Source organism: Nipponia nippon, unplaced genomic scaffold (genome assembly GCF_047370975.1).
Source record: "Nipponia nippon isolate SJK-2023a ecotype South Korea unplaced genomic scaffold, ASM4737097v1 scaffold_11, whole genome shotgun sequence".
Lineage (NCBI taxonomy): Eukaryota > Metazoa > Chordata > Aves > Pelecaniformes > Threskiornithidae > Nipponia > Nipponia nippon.
This window is the reverse complement of record NW_028262302.1, coordinates 13631187-13643209: the sequence shown is the minus strand read 5'-3', so window position 1 is coordinate 13643209 and position 12023 is coordinate 13631187. Positions and strand designations below refer to the sequence as shown.

Genomic DNA, 12023 nt, shown 5'->3' with positions numbered 1-12023 from the left:
CCGCCCAGGGGCGCCGCCCATTGGCCGGCGCCGGCCCTCTCCGCGCCTCTCATTCGCGGCGGGCCGTGCCCGTCACGGCGCTGCCTGCCACGGCCCGGGTCTAATTGCCGGGGCAAGGGCGCGCCCCGCCGCAGGTAGCGTCGCGGCGGCGGCCGGAGCAGGGCTGAGGGGCTGCGCCGCCTCCCGGGGCCGCCCCGCGGAGCTTCGCGCCTCTGATCCCGGCCTTGGGGGAGTTCGCCGCGGGCGGCCGCCTGCCCTCGCCCCCCCTCTCCCGGTGCGGCTCTCTTCTGCCGGCGGGGGCCGGGCGGCTGCGGCGTGAGCTCGGCGGGGGCAGACCGGCCTGTTGCTGCCGGGAGGAGGGACCGCGGCGGCGAGCGGCCCCGCGTCTCCCCCCGGCGCGGGGGCGGGGGAGCGATGAGCCGCGCATTGTTTCCCCTGTAGGCAGCGCCCGGCGGGCAGCGGGGCGGCGGGCCATGGGCTCCGCGCCTTTGTCTCCCGAGTGAGCCGGCCCCGCTCCCGCAGCCTCCCACCGCCGCCAGCCGGGCCCCGGCGACATGGACGTGACCGTCTCGGAGCTCCTGGAGCTCTTCCTGCAGAGCCCCTTGGTGACCTGGGTGAGCGCAGCGAGGGGCGGCGGGGAGCGGGGAGGCTGCCGGCGGGGCGGCCCCGGGCGCGGGGGGCGGCCGGGCCCTCCCGCCACCCCCCAACCCCGCTCTGCTTCCTCCCGGCAGGTGAAAACCTTCGGGGCCCTGGGGAGCGGGGACGAGGACAACCTCGGCGTCTACATGGAGCTGGTGGACGGCGTCGTCCTGAACAAAATCATGCTGCAGATGTGAGTGGGCGCCCGGGCGAGGGATGGGCGGCGGGGCCCAGCACCTTCGGCCCCGCTCCCGCGGGTGGCGCCGGGGCCGCTGCGGGGGGAGCCGCCGCCTCGGGTGCCCTCGCGGCTGTGGTCGGAAGGCTGGAGGGGCTGGGTGCAGGGCGAAAGCACCGGGTTTGCGCTTTTTTCCTTTTGGTTGCTATTTGAACATAACAACAACAAGGCGGGAAAAAGACCAAACTCGTCCAGTTCTATGAAATCTTCTTTAACGTTTTTCTAGGGTTTTGGGGAGATATGTGGGTTTTTTTGCTTTTTTGTTGTTTTTTGTTTTGTTTTTTTTTTTCCCAAGCAGTTACATTTTCTTAAGTTGTTCATATACGTTTTAGGGGAAGGTATGTGGCAGTACAAATAAGAAAATGAAAGTACTTTATGATATGAAGCTTTCCTGGGAAGACTTCATCTGAAGTTCTCTATGTTCTTGTGTAAAATTTGATATTAAATACATAATTTGGCAGAAAGAAAACATTAATCATTTATCTTTTGGGCAGCGATATATCTTTTAAATAAGTTAAAAGAGCAAACACTGAAAATACTGTAACACTGAAGCGAATTCTCGATAAAACTGGTACATTTTTTTAACCACATCCTTTCCTGTTGCTGGTCTGCTGCATGCAGATCCTGACTGTTTTCTATCATCTCTGTATTTGCTTTTAAATACTCTGAAACATGTCTGATTAAGAGTTTGTAGGGAGAAGTATTTGACTTTCAGGGGAGGAGACTTTGGAAATCACTCGATTTTGGCATGGCACTCTTCTAAGTGAATAAAATCAATTGAAGCTCGACCAGTGATTTGCAATGTTAGGTCAAGTCCAAGCACTTAAATGAAGAATTCATATTAGAATCTTTAAATGAAATTCCTGAGAAGTAACTTAAAAAAAAAAAAAAGTCTGACACCCCTGCCCCACCCACTCAAGTTGGCAAGTTTTGCTATCTTCTAGTACCTGGCTGCTCCATCTGAAAAGGTAATCAAATTTTCTTCCTGTTTGATGTTACTAACAGTGGAAATTGTGAACTGGAACTTAGATAGCGAAGCTGGTGAAGATTCATGATTCGTAACAGCATCCAGATCAATCGGCCTGCTTGGGGATAACAAAATAGTGCTGTAAAATTTTAGCTGGGATGGAAACCTGATGTAAAGAGAAGACATAATTTTCAGCATTTCTCAAGGAGTAATTACACTTTAAAAAGAGAACTTGCTGCAAATTAGAGCCTTGAGTATGAGTGTTCAGATCTGGACTTGTACTTTTCCAAGATCTGGGAAATTAGATTTTGATTTATGACTGTTGTGTTTGGCATGGAGGTGACCAACCAAACTATTAAGGAACAGCAGAAGTTGAGTCTGCTGCAGGTTCAACTAACTGAACTATCACTGTTACCTAATATGTGAAAGAATCTTATTATTTCAAAACAAGAAAACTTAATACTTAGTCGCTCTTGAATTTTGTTATTAAATAGGCTGAAGTTATGTGGCTTTTGAATAAGTGGCATTCTTATGAGTGATGTATTTTAGAAGTACTTTATCGCGTGATGTATGCAAACTTGAATGTTTTGTAGTTGGCCATTGAAATATGTCTAAGGAGATGTGAAATTGTTAAAGTCTATGGAGCAACTTAACAGTGCTCTGGGGTCAGGGAGTGACCAATAAGATCTCACTGAAATAAGGAAGATGAGTATATAGGCTGACTGAGTGCAGTGACACTAGTTGGCATTTTGTCGGATATCATGCGTTTGAGAAATGTCCTGGCATGTTTACTTGCCTTAAGCAGTCAGGAAAATAAGTTTGTGTTTTCCAAAAAACATCTCTGCCAGCGGTGTCAAAGAAAGTGTAAGTGGGGGAAGCACAAGCAGTGTGGAGTAGGAAACTGTCCCATTATACACAATCAGGGCTTGTTTTCCCCTTGTTAGGCAGCTTTGGCAGGGCTTCTCATGGTGTCTAAGGAGCTTGAAACCAAGAGCTTTCTACCGAGAGACCAAGACTGTTTAACTTAAGAAGGATTGTGGTTGTATTTATGTATCCCAACCCAGTGAGGCACTCAGGAGAGGTGCTGACTATGACCTTTGCTTTTTCCTGACTTTGCCTTTAGAAATTGCAGTGCAATTACTGCTTGCCTGTAAATCAGGAAAGCCTTGCAAGGCATGTTTCTGCCCCACAAAGCTTTCAGAATAGAAAAATAAATGTGTATTTTAAAATGCTTGCTCATCAGTTTTTCAAGTCCTGGTCCCTGAAGATGACTCTCAGTGCTTGGCTTGAGATTTCTTCCTGCTGAAATTGTATTAATGAAGGCCTTCGATAAATCTGCTAGAATTTGATGCGCCATGCTGTGATAGTGTTGATTGCCTGAAAGCACAGATGCATGCATGCATGCACACACATGCAGAGAGCAGGGGGTAGCAGAGTGAAAGAGCTGGGCTCCTTAAGTGGATAGCTGTCTCCTCACTCGTGTGTTATTTCACTTTTAGTTTTTTTAGGTTAAATATCCTGCTTGCCTGCTTACTGGAACACAAATAACAGAGGCACGTGAGCTTGCGTCTAAACACCAGGTGTGATGCAGTACTTCGCTGCACATCAACAGGTTTCTTTCCGTGAAGATTTCAAAAGCCAAATTCTTGAGTATTTCATTATTAAAAATAAAACATTTTTTTCCTGCAGCTAAGCAGATTTTAAGTTTAATCCATGGCCAATACCTGTTGAGTGGAGATTGCTGGGTGAAAGTAAGGCTTTAGCTGTTTGAGGTGTGAGTGGGCTGTACGAGTTAAGTCAGTCTCTAGTTTCTGTTGTAATAGGTTGGATTTAGCCCAAATGCTGTCTGGCAACTTAGAGTGGGTGGAGAAGATCCCAACAGCTTGATGTTGTGGTGTCAACGTTTTTTAGGCGGTGGGTTCATATCAGCAAGGCAGCTGTGTCACCAGAGAGATACATGACATCTATTGCTTTTCCTGCCTGCCAGGTCTCTGCTGGCTGCATGACAGGAGGTGAAAATAGGGCTGTACTTTTGCTCTATCTTCTTCAGAAATGAACTGCCCCAGGAATGCTAGCCCTGAATAAACTGTAGTTTGCTCAGGCACACCAGATGTAGCCACGGCACAAGGGCAGAGGAAGGGAGCTGGCCTGGGCATAGGCAGATTCTGGCCACAATGTGGTCAGTAGGTAACCAGCTGTTGGGCTTTGCTGGCAATCCCTTTGCCTGCTGGTGATCCCTAACAAAGCAAGGCCCTTTTAAAAGAGAGTTGGGGATTGCTTAGTTCTCAATAGTGGTGCCTAGCTGCTTAACAAGCTAAATCTAATAGGAAGAAACAGATAGCAGCGTTTAGTTTCCCCACTTACATTTTAAAACAAGACAAATGTTTTTTCAAGTCATTTTGCTGTAAATGAGTGGTTTCCTTTTCCTGTGCCCTGTCCAAGCGTATACCCCAAGCTGATCATGCACGTTGGACGCGTTGATTTTTGCAGGCTTGCAGTACTGGCTGAATACTCTGCGTGCAGAAATGTTTGTTAATCTTCAAAGTGGAACTGTCGTGTCCTGAGCTTCTGTGTTTCTGGTGGATTTACGTGTATCGGGTTAATGAGCTTCTCTGCGGACAAATTTTAAAGAACTTTTTTCAGGTGGTTGTGTGTCACTTCCTGGTATGAAACTAGCACATGGCGGCACTGCATAGGCTGCCTTCAGTGTTAACAGTTGCAGCTGTGGTATAATACCTACAAGCATAAGCAAATATTTGCCCTGTTTAACTTCTTACAGAAAGTTTTATTTGGGAAATGGTGTGGGGGTTTACACATGCAGGCACATAAGTGCGTAAGTGTTTTCCTATAGACTTGTTCTAATTCTTCTAATTTATAGTAGGGTTTTCTGCTAAAACATTTAGCAAACAGGAGTGTGTATTAGGAATACAGCTGATAAAACTACTTGTATTAAAACTGCATAATAGAAATGCACGATAATAGTTTTTTCCATTTCAATCGCAGTTGTCATGGTTTGTGGTACTGTCAATCTGTCTTCTCTAATTTAGACCATGTGACAGGAACAGCCACGTTGTCAGTGCCTGCTTCTTGTGGTTTGTAGAAAATGGGATGAATACCGGAAGGTTAAAGATATGCATCCGTTTAATTTAAAATCTCATTCAGAGGTGTATTTTTTTTCTACCATTTTCCAGGCAATTCAGAAACCCTGCCAGCCTTAGTGGTGTCATCCCACTTGATGATAGAGGAAGAAGTTGGATGGTAGGAGAGTTAGACTGGTCCAAGAGTGGTGTATTTTCAGTTAGCGAGTTACCTACAGAGCGAAGTGCCATGGGATGCTGGGCACGCTGAGCACAGCCAAGTTCCTTTTGGCATCTCATAACCCTTGGGCTCAGCTTGTGGGCTTCCCTCTTACTCATCAAAGTTACTTGTCAGAAATTGCTCGAATGGGATTGTAATTTTGAATTCTAAAAATGAAAATTTTTTTTGTTACTTTTGTTTTATTAATTGGTGGCTTAAGGAGTTGCATCTTCAAGCACTTGTGCTGCCAGCCCCATGCCTGCTGAACTCGTCACTTGGCCTCTGTCTCCTGGCCCTTCCTTTCCTCTGTGCTCTGTAAAAGTCATGAAGGTATACAGACCAGAGGACTTTAAAATGTTTGGGTCTATAGTGAGGTTTGAGACTTTCCTTCTGTTTATTTGGCTTGGGTGTGTTTTACCGCTTTGCGAAGTACCTCCCTCAGTCATGCCACCTCAGTCTTATTTAGGTAACTTTTGATCTTGAGGAGTAGGTGGTTTTTAAAAAAAGAGAATTGCAGTTTTCATTATATTTGTGTGTAAGAGAAAGGCCAAACATCAAAGGACTGAAAAAGCATCTCATTGAGGTTGTGTTCAGGGATTTTTCCAATACATTCAGACAGGAATTTGGGATACCTGGTTAGTGTTGCAAAAAATCTCTTTCATTTTCAGTATGATCCTTGGAAAGAGTTTCTTTGTGTAAAATTCTTCATAAACAAGTTTCACCAACCAAACGGGTGCTATAATGTGCAGAGTGTGGTACCAACAGCTCCGTTTTCTTTAGGGTAGAAACATCTTTAAACACAGAATTAGCTTCTTATGGTGTAATTTTATTCAGGTGCTTTTTTTCCTTGAGGACGCTGCTTCCCCTTCCTACTTTGCCCTGCTGTAGATCAGGCTGTTTGAGTTGTGTTTTGAGCACCTCGATCTCTCTAGGTTTTTAGCCTTTTTCTTTCACTTGAGATCAGTAAGCGTGCGGGGCTGCGGGTTTTCTGGCAGCTCGCTCCTTCCCTGAGCGCAGGTCACCTCAGGCCTGCTCCGTCTTGGTGTCGCCCTGTTCCCCTGCGGCGAGGCCTGCCCGCCTCTGGGCCACTCTCGGCTCCTCTGGGGAGGAGGCGGCAGGGGGGCCCGGGTCCGCTCCTGCGGCGGGAGGCCCGTTTGCTGCCTCTCCTGGCTCCTCCATCTCACCCCTTCCACGTGCCCTGAGGTGTCTCGGTGAGTGACCTGGAGGAGACAGCAGCAGCAGGAGGGGTCCAGCTGACCTCGCATAACGCGACACAGTTGTTCTGCGCAGGAGGTCTGACGCAGAAAATGTTTGAAAAATGCAACAAATATATTCTTTCTGAATAAACACATGCCTTGAACCCTTGATTGTTTTAAGTGTTCATCTCCATGCGTATTAGGTCAAGAGATGTTTTGCCAGTTCAACTGGATAAAACTGAGCTTACCCGGTAAATCGAAAAGAATAAATCTTGTCTTTTTTAGGGAACCTCCCACTGCCTCCAAGAGCAGCTTTCTGTGACTCCTCCAGGTTCTCGGCTGTGGAGCTAGGGCAGCTGTAGTCGGTACTCGAGCTTATCTGATCCAGGATTAAGAAGTATGGTAACAAATGAAGAAGAAATGGAATATTGCTTGTTGAGAAGGAATTGTTCAGTTTTCCCTGTGGAGACAATAAGCCCTGTGGTAGTTTGAAGCGTAGGCTGTGCTGGCCTTTCACATCTTGTGCAAAGGGTCCTCTCTGAAGTGAGCTGAGGTGCTGGATGAAGTTGGTTACACAACATATTCAGAAATCCAAACAGTCATTTTTTTGAGCTACATGCTGTTTTCAGAAAAGCTTTTAACTTCCTTGTCTGTGAGGAGGAGGAGGAGGCAGGACTGCCAGAGCGACACAATGCGTGCTGCAGCTTGGCTCCAGGTTAAGAGGACCCCGAGGTCAACAGCATTAAGGGCTCTTGGGGCAACCAATTACCCTCAATGAAGATGATAGGATAAAAGTTCCAGAATTGCTTCTGAAGGCCCGGTCCTGCCAATGCATATGTTTTTATAGAATCATAGAATCGTCAAGGTTGGAAAAGACCCTTAAGATCATCGAGTCCAACCGTTAACCTAGCACTGCCAAGTCCGTCTATACCATGTCCTCAAGCACCACATCTACCCTTCTTTTAAATACCTCCAGGGATGGGGACTCAAACACTTCCCTGGGCAGCCTGTTCCAATGCTTGACCACCCTTTCGGTGAAGAATTTTTTCCTAATATCCAACCTAAACCTCCCCTGGCACAGCTTGAGGCCGTTTCCTCTCGTCCTATCACTCGTTACTAGGGGGAAGAGACTGACCCCCACCTCACTACAGCCTCCTTTCAGGTAGCTGTAGAGAGCAATAAGGTCTCCCCTCAGCCTCCTCTTCTCCAGACTAAACAACCCCAGTTCCCTCAGCCAGTCCTCATAGGACTTGTGCTCTAGACCCTTCACTAATTTTGTTGCCCTTCTCTGGACACGCTGCAGCACCTCGATGTCCTTCTTGTAGTGAGGGGCCCAAAACTGAACACAGTACTCGAGGTGCAGCCTCACCAATGCTGAGTACAGGGGGACGATCACTTCCCTAGTCCTGTGGGCCATGCTATTCTTGATATAGGCCAGGATGCCATTGGCCCTCTTGGCCACCTGAGCACACTGCTGGCTCATGTTCAGGCGGCTGTCAACCAACACCCCCAGGTCCTTTTCTGCCAGGCATCTCTCCAGCCACTCCTCCCCCAGCCTGTAGCGTTGCATGGGGTTGTTGTGACCCAACAGACTACTAGCTCCACTGTGCCAAAGGATGAGCAGGTCTTGTGTTGGAAGGAGGAGTTCTTCTGTGTCTTACGTGCTTTTGAAAACCTCATCAAAGTCCTGCAGTTACACTGCCTACAACTGTTGAAGAAAATGCCTCTCCTTTGCTGTGGCTGGTGGGTGCGTTTTGTGGATTTTTGCCCCATTTTGTGCAGTTTTGGGAAGGGTCGTGGAATATTGCTCTGCTATGCAGTCAAAGCTTTCTCTTCCTGGCAGTAGACCTGGGTCACTGCCGGATGGTGGCATGGCAGCGTGCTGCCTACATGAGCTTTCACATGGAAATGGGAACTATAGGCTGACCCTTCTGTTTGGCCAGCTTCTCTTTTCTGTACATTTCTTCCCTTTTAGCTTCCTGGTTTGTTGGTGTGATCTTGCCTAAAAAGGCTAAGCATCCAGCCTCCTTCAGGATCCAGCATCTGCTTAGAGAGTACTGAAGGCAAGGTACTCTCTGAGTTCAAGTCCAGGTGTCATTTAGACTCTCCAACTTGCTGTGTTGCTGAAGACCCATGCTGTCTAACTGTGCATGGGTATGGCTTCTGCACTCCTGTATCTGAGCATCAGTAAAATGGAATACTTATTACAGATTTTACTTTAAAAGCTTGTTACAGTTACCTCTCTTTGTTCTCTTTTTTTCCATAATTTATTACAGTGCCAATCAGTATACAAAATGCTTTGCTGCTGTAAAGGCTGTGTGAGGTCTTGCTAGTTTACATCGGTGGCAGTTTTGGTCATCTGTACTTCAGTTTGCTTGAACCCTGCTAAATAAATACTGTGTCAGATGTTATCTGCTGCCAAGGCAGTTTTCTCTCATCTCTAGAATATCTTTGTATTCTGTCATATTTATACATGTAGCCCTGCTTTTTCTAGAGAGGTGCTTTGGGATGGTTGTGCGTTTAAAAAAAATAATAAAAAGAAAAAGCTCTTTGACATACTTATGTAAACTTTGGCAGATATATTTTAAAAATAAATATTGGATCAGCTCCTCTCTTATTTCCTTGTCAATGCCTGAGTTCAATATTTGGCCCTGGAAGAGCTGTGAATGGCTTAATTAACAGCCAAAGCAGAGCTCTGGGAGGCAGGTGTTTGGATTGTGTGGGAGTTTGCTGATAAGAGTCTTTATTAGAGGGGAAACGCAAAGCTTTGGTCTATGCTATTGGCAGATAAAGGTTTTCAGGTTCCTTTTTTTGTAACATGTTAGGGTGTACACAGAGAATCTGAAGGTGCACGTTCATGTTAAATTACCTGCAGCTTTTTTCCTTATGCTTTATTTTTTAATTTTAGAAATAAAACTGCTTCAGGTGCAATTTTGATTTGCTTCCTTTAAATTCAAACAAAACCTTCAGGCTTCTTTCCCTAAAATCTCTCCACCAACTTTTTTTCCTGTCTTGCTTATGTCTCTGCTTATGTTTATATTTTGTTCATATCTTGAAGTCCAGTAGAATTAGAGCCCAGTAAAGCTGTTTTTTGTGACATAGTGGGTATATGAAAGAGATCTAGTTAGATGACATGTTTATAATAAAGTGCAGTGCTCCTTTTTCCCTTCATTTCAGTGTATAATACATGTGGGTTTTGCAGTTTGCAGAGTGATCATTGATCAAGCGTTAACACCCTCCTCTTGTCATAAAACTCCAAAGCCAAGAAAGACATGGTAATCTTTTCTAGACTTCCCTTTATTTGAATAAGATAAACCTCTTATTATCAGAGACTGCTTTGATCTAGTGTGCGCAAACTAAATATGCTCTTTGCTTCGCGGAAATGTAAATAAGGAGAGAAGCTGCTCTGAATTGCTGTGTGGGTTAACCTGAAGTCGGTTACTTTGTGGCACGCAGGAGGATTTCCAAGTTATACATAGGTGCAAAGGTAATAAGCTTACTCTGTCATGAATTAATGTATATGTATCCTGTATAATTATGTCAGCACGTTTAATGGGTAAATTTTTAAGGGTTTTCCTAATGGTGCATAATTGAGATGCTAAGTCTTAGCACTGAGTAAACTAGTAATACTTTATTTTCTTTTTCCTCTTTTAATAGAGATCCTCGACCAACCAACCAACGCGTCAACAAGCACGTAAATAATGACACCTATCTGAGGGTTCAAAACCTGACCATCTTAGTCAGAAACATTAAGACTTACTATCAGGTGAGATTTCTGCTCTCTGCTCGTTGATCTGTGGTGATTGCTATAATGTTTCAGCTAGTGCAGGGGCTGGTGGCTCAAAAAGAAGCTTGCTCCAGGAAATGGAGAGGAAATTGTGTTTGTGTAAAAGTACTTCCAGCCATGCTTTCCTTATGAAACAATAATACGGCTACCTTCTCTATCCCTCATGGCCAGAGGCTGCTTCCCTGCCTCCCTCTTCTTTAAAGAAGAAATTGTGCTCGAAGGCTGTGATAGCACTTGGAGATAGATGTAGTAAAAAGGTTCTTTTGTGGTGGGGTTGTGGGGTGTTTATGTGAAGGGGTTTGCTGAAATTGGAATAATGTTTTGGGGTATTAATACTTGTTTGAAACAAGTAACCTTCTCTTAAAGAGGCTGCCAGCAAATAAATCATTATGAAGAAATGTCTTTAATGCTAGAATATAAACCTCGTATTGATATACTGTTAATTAGGAAAAGTAAATTTGTGCTTGTCTTGAAGGTAGACTTCTTATGCTGTGTACCTGTTCTTAGGTGTTAAAGCAGTTGTTTGTTGTGAACTCCTCTAAGAGACTTGAGTGCAGGAATGACTGCGAATTCTCACAAATAGCACGCTTCTTACGAGACATCCTTGAACTGACCGTCAGCGTTCCTCTGCTGTAATAGTGCTCCCCTAAAACCAGGGTGGTGACAGCTGAGCGCTTTTGTGGACTTAGATACATATTGGATGCTGCTGGAAAGCCATAAGAGTGAATTCAGTTACTCTAAATAGAATTTCTGTATACGCAGTGTTGCGTATATTTAGACTCCTTAGTGAGAGGGGTAACTGTTCTACTGTTTCCTTTTACACGTCTTTTGCCAAATTTGAATGCTGTGCAGTATAAACCAGGCTGAAACCACTGAGGACTATTAAAATGCTCCTCTGCGTACGTCTCTCAATCATATAACGGACAAAACAGCTAAAGTCAATGTGCTCATCCTGGACACTTCATCTCTTCTGTACATATAGAAGAGACTGCGTGTTGGCTTTGTCTTCAAAATACAGAAGAGATGCAGTGCTTAACTACAGTTGTGCCTTTTGATGCCGTTCTCGTCCGGAGCTTGCCTACTGCTATACCGTGTTATTGCTACTACTCTGCTTCTGGACTTGCTTAGGGAAGCCTAAAAGAGAGAGGGACTTGTGAAAAAGTCAGATGGGGTGGATGACTCATCTGTGCAAGTTTCAGTGGCCTGCTAGAAAAATGAAGTGTGTAACTCAGGTTTGAGATGATGTAGGAGGGTATCGTGTATTTCTGAACAGCTGACCCATGTCTCCGTTGTTAAGAACAGGAGATGCTGATGCAATGTGATGTCATTCCTGAGACTTGTGATTTGTAATGGGAAATTCCATTTGGTCATAACTAGAGGCTGAAGGTTTTTTGTTGTTGTTGTTGTGTTGTTTCTCTGTTAGCCACTGAACCATGTAAATGTATATGGAGTCTACAAGAAAAAGGACCATGATTAAGGGCAGAAACAGGACTAGTCTTTCTCCCTCTTTTCTCACCCTCATAAGATTTGCAGTCTGAGAGTCTGGTCCTTTAGGTGTTGAATCTCTAAAGCTTTTTATTCATGTGAGTTCTTTGTCTTGGAGCTGATAATCTGACCTCTTTTTAAGAGTACCTGAAGAGAGATCAGATTCAGGAAAAAAGAAAAATGGTTCAGAATCATGTGATACGTTGCTTTGGTGTCTTATTGACCTAGCTGTTGAGCTGTGTAATCATAATCCAATAAAGCTAGCAACAACTAAAATAGGTTAAGATGCAGAGTTTTCAATGGGAAACGGTAGCTGAGGCTTGCAGTAGCAGGCATAACAGTGATGTTCCTGTTGTAGTCCAGAGATTAAGTACTCTGACTCTTGCTGCCTGAAGACTATATGTACTGTATGTAAAC

At 45.1% G+C, this 12023-nt stretch overlaps 1 protein-coding gene across 3 annotated transcripts in view; it reads left to right on the top strand.

The window, feature by feature from the left end:
• The first annotated feature begins 99 nt into the window (after positions 1 to 99).
• The window catches only part of CCDC88C (coiled-coil and HOOK domain protein 88C), a 103576-nt gene continuing 91652 nt past the window's right edge, over positions 100 to 12023 (top strand). For all 3 annotated transcript variants that reach the window (XM_087747522.1, XM_087747523.1, XM_087747521.1), the window contains exons 1-3: positions 100 to 614; positions 732 to 832; positions 9992 to 10100. In XM_087747522.1, coding sequence (XP_087603648.1) covers positions 555 to 614; positions 732 to 832; positions 9992 to 10100 — 270 coding nt within the window. In that variant the 5' untranslated portion in view covers positions 100 to 554. The remainder of the gene's footprint in view (positions 615 to 731; positions 833 to 9991; positions 10101 to 12023) is intronic.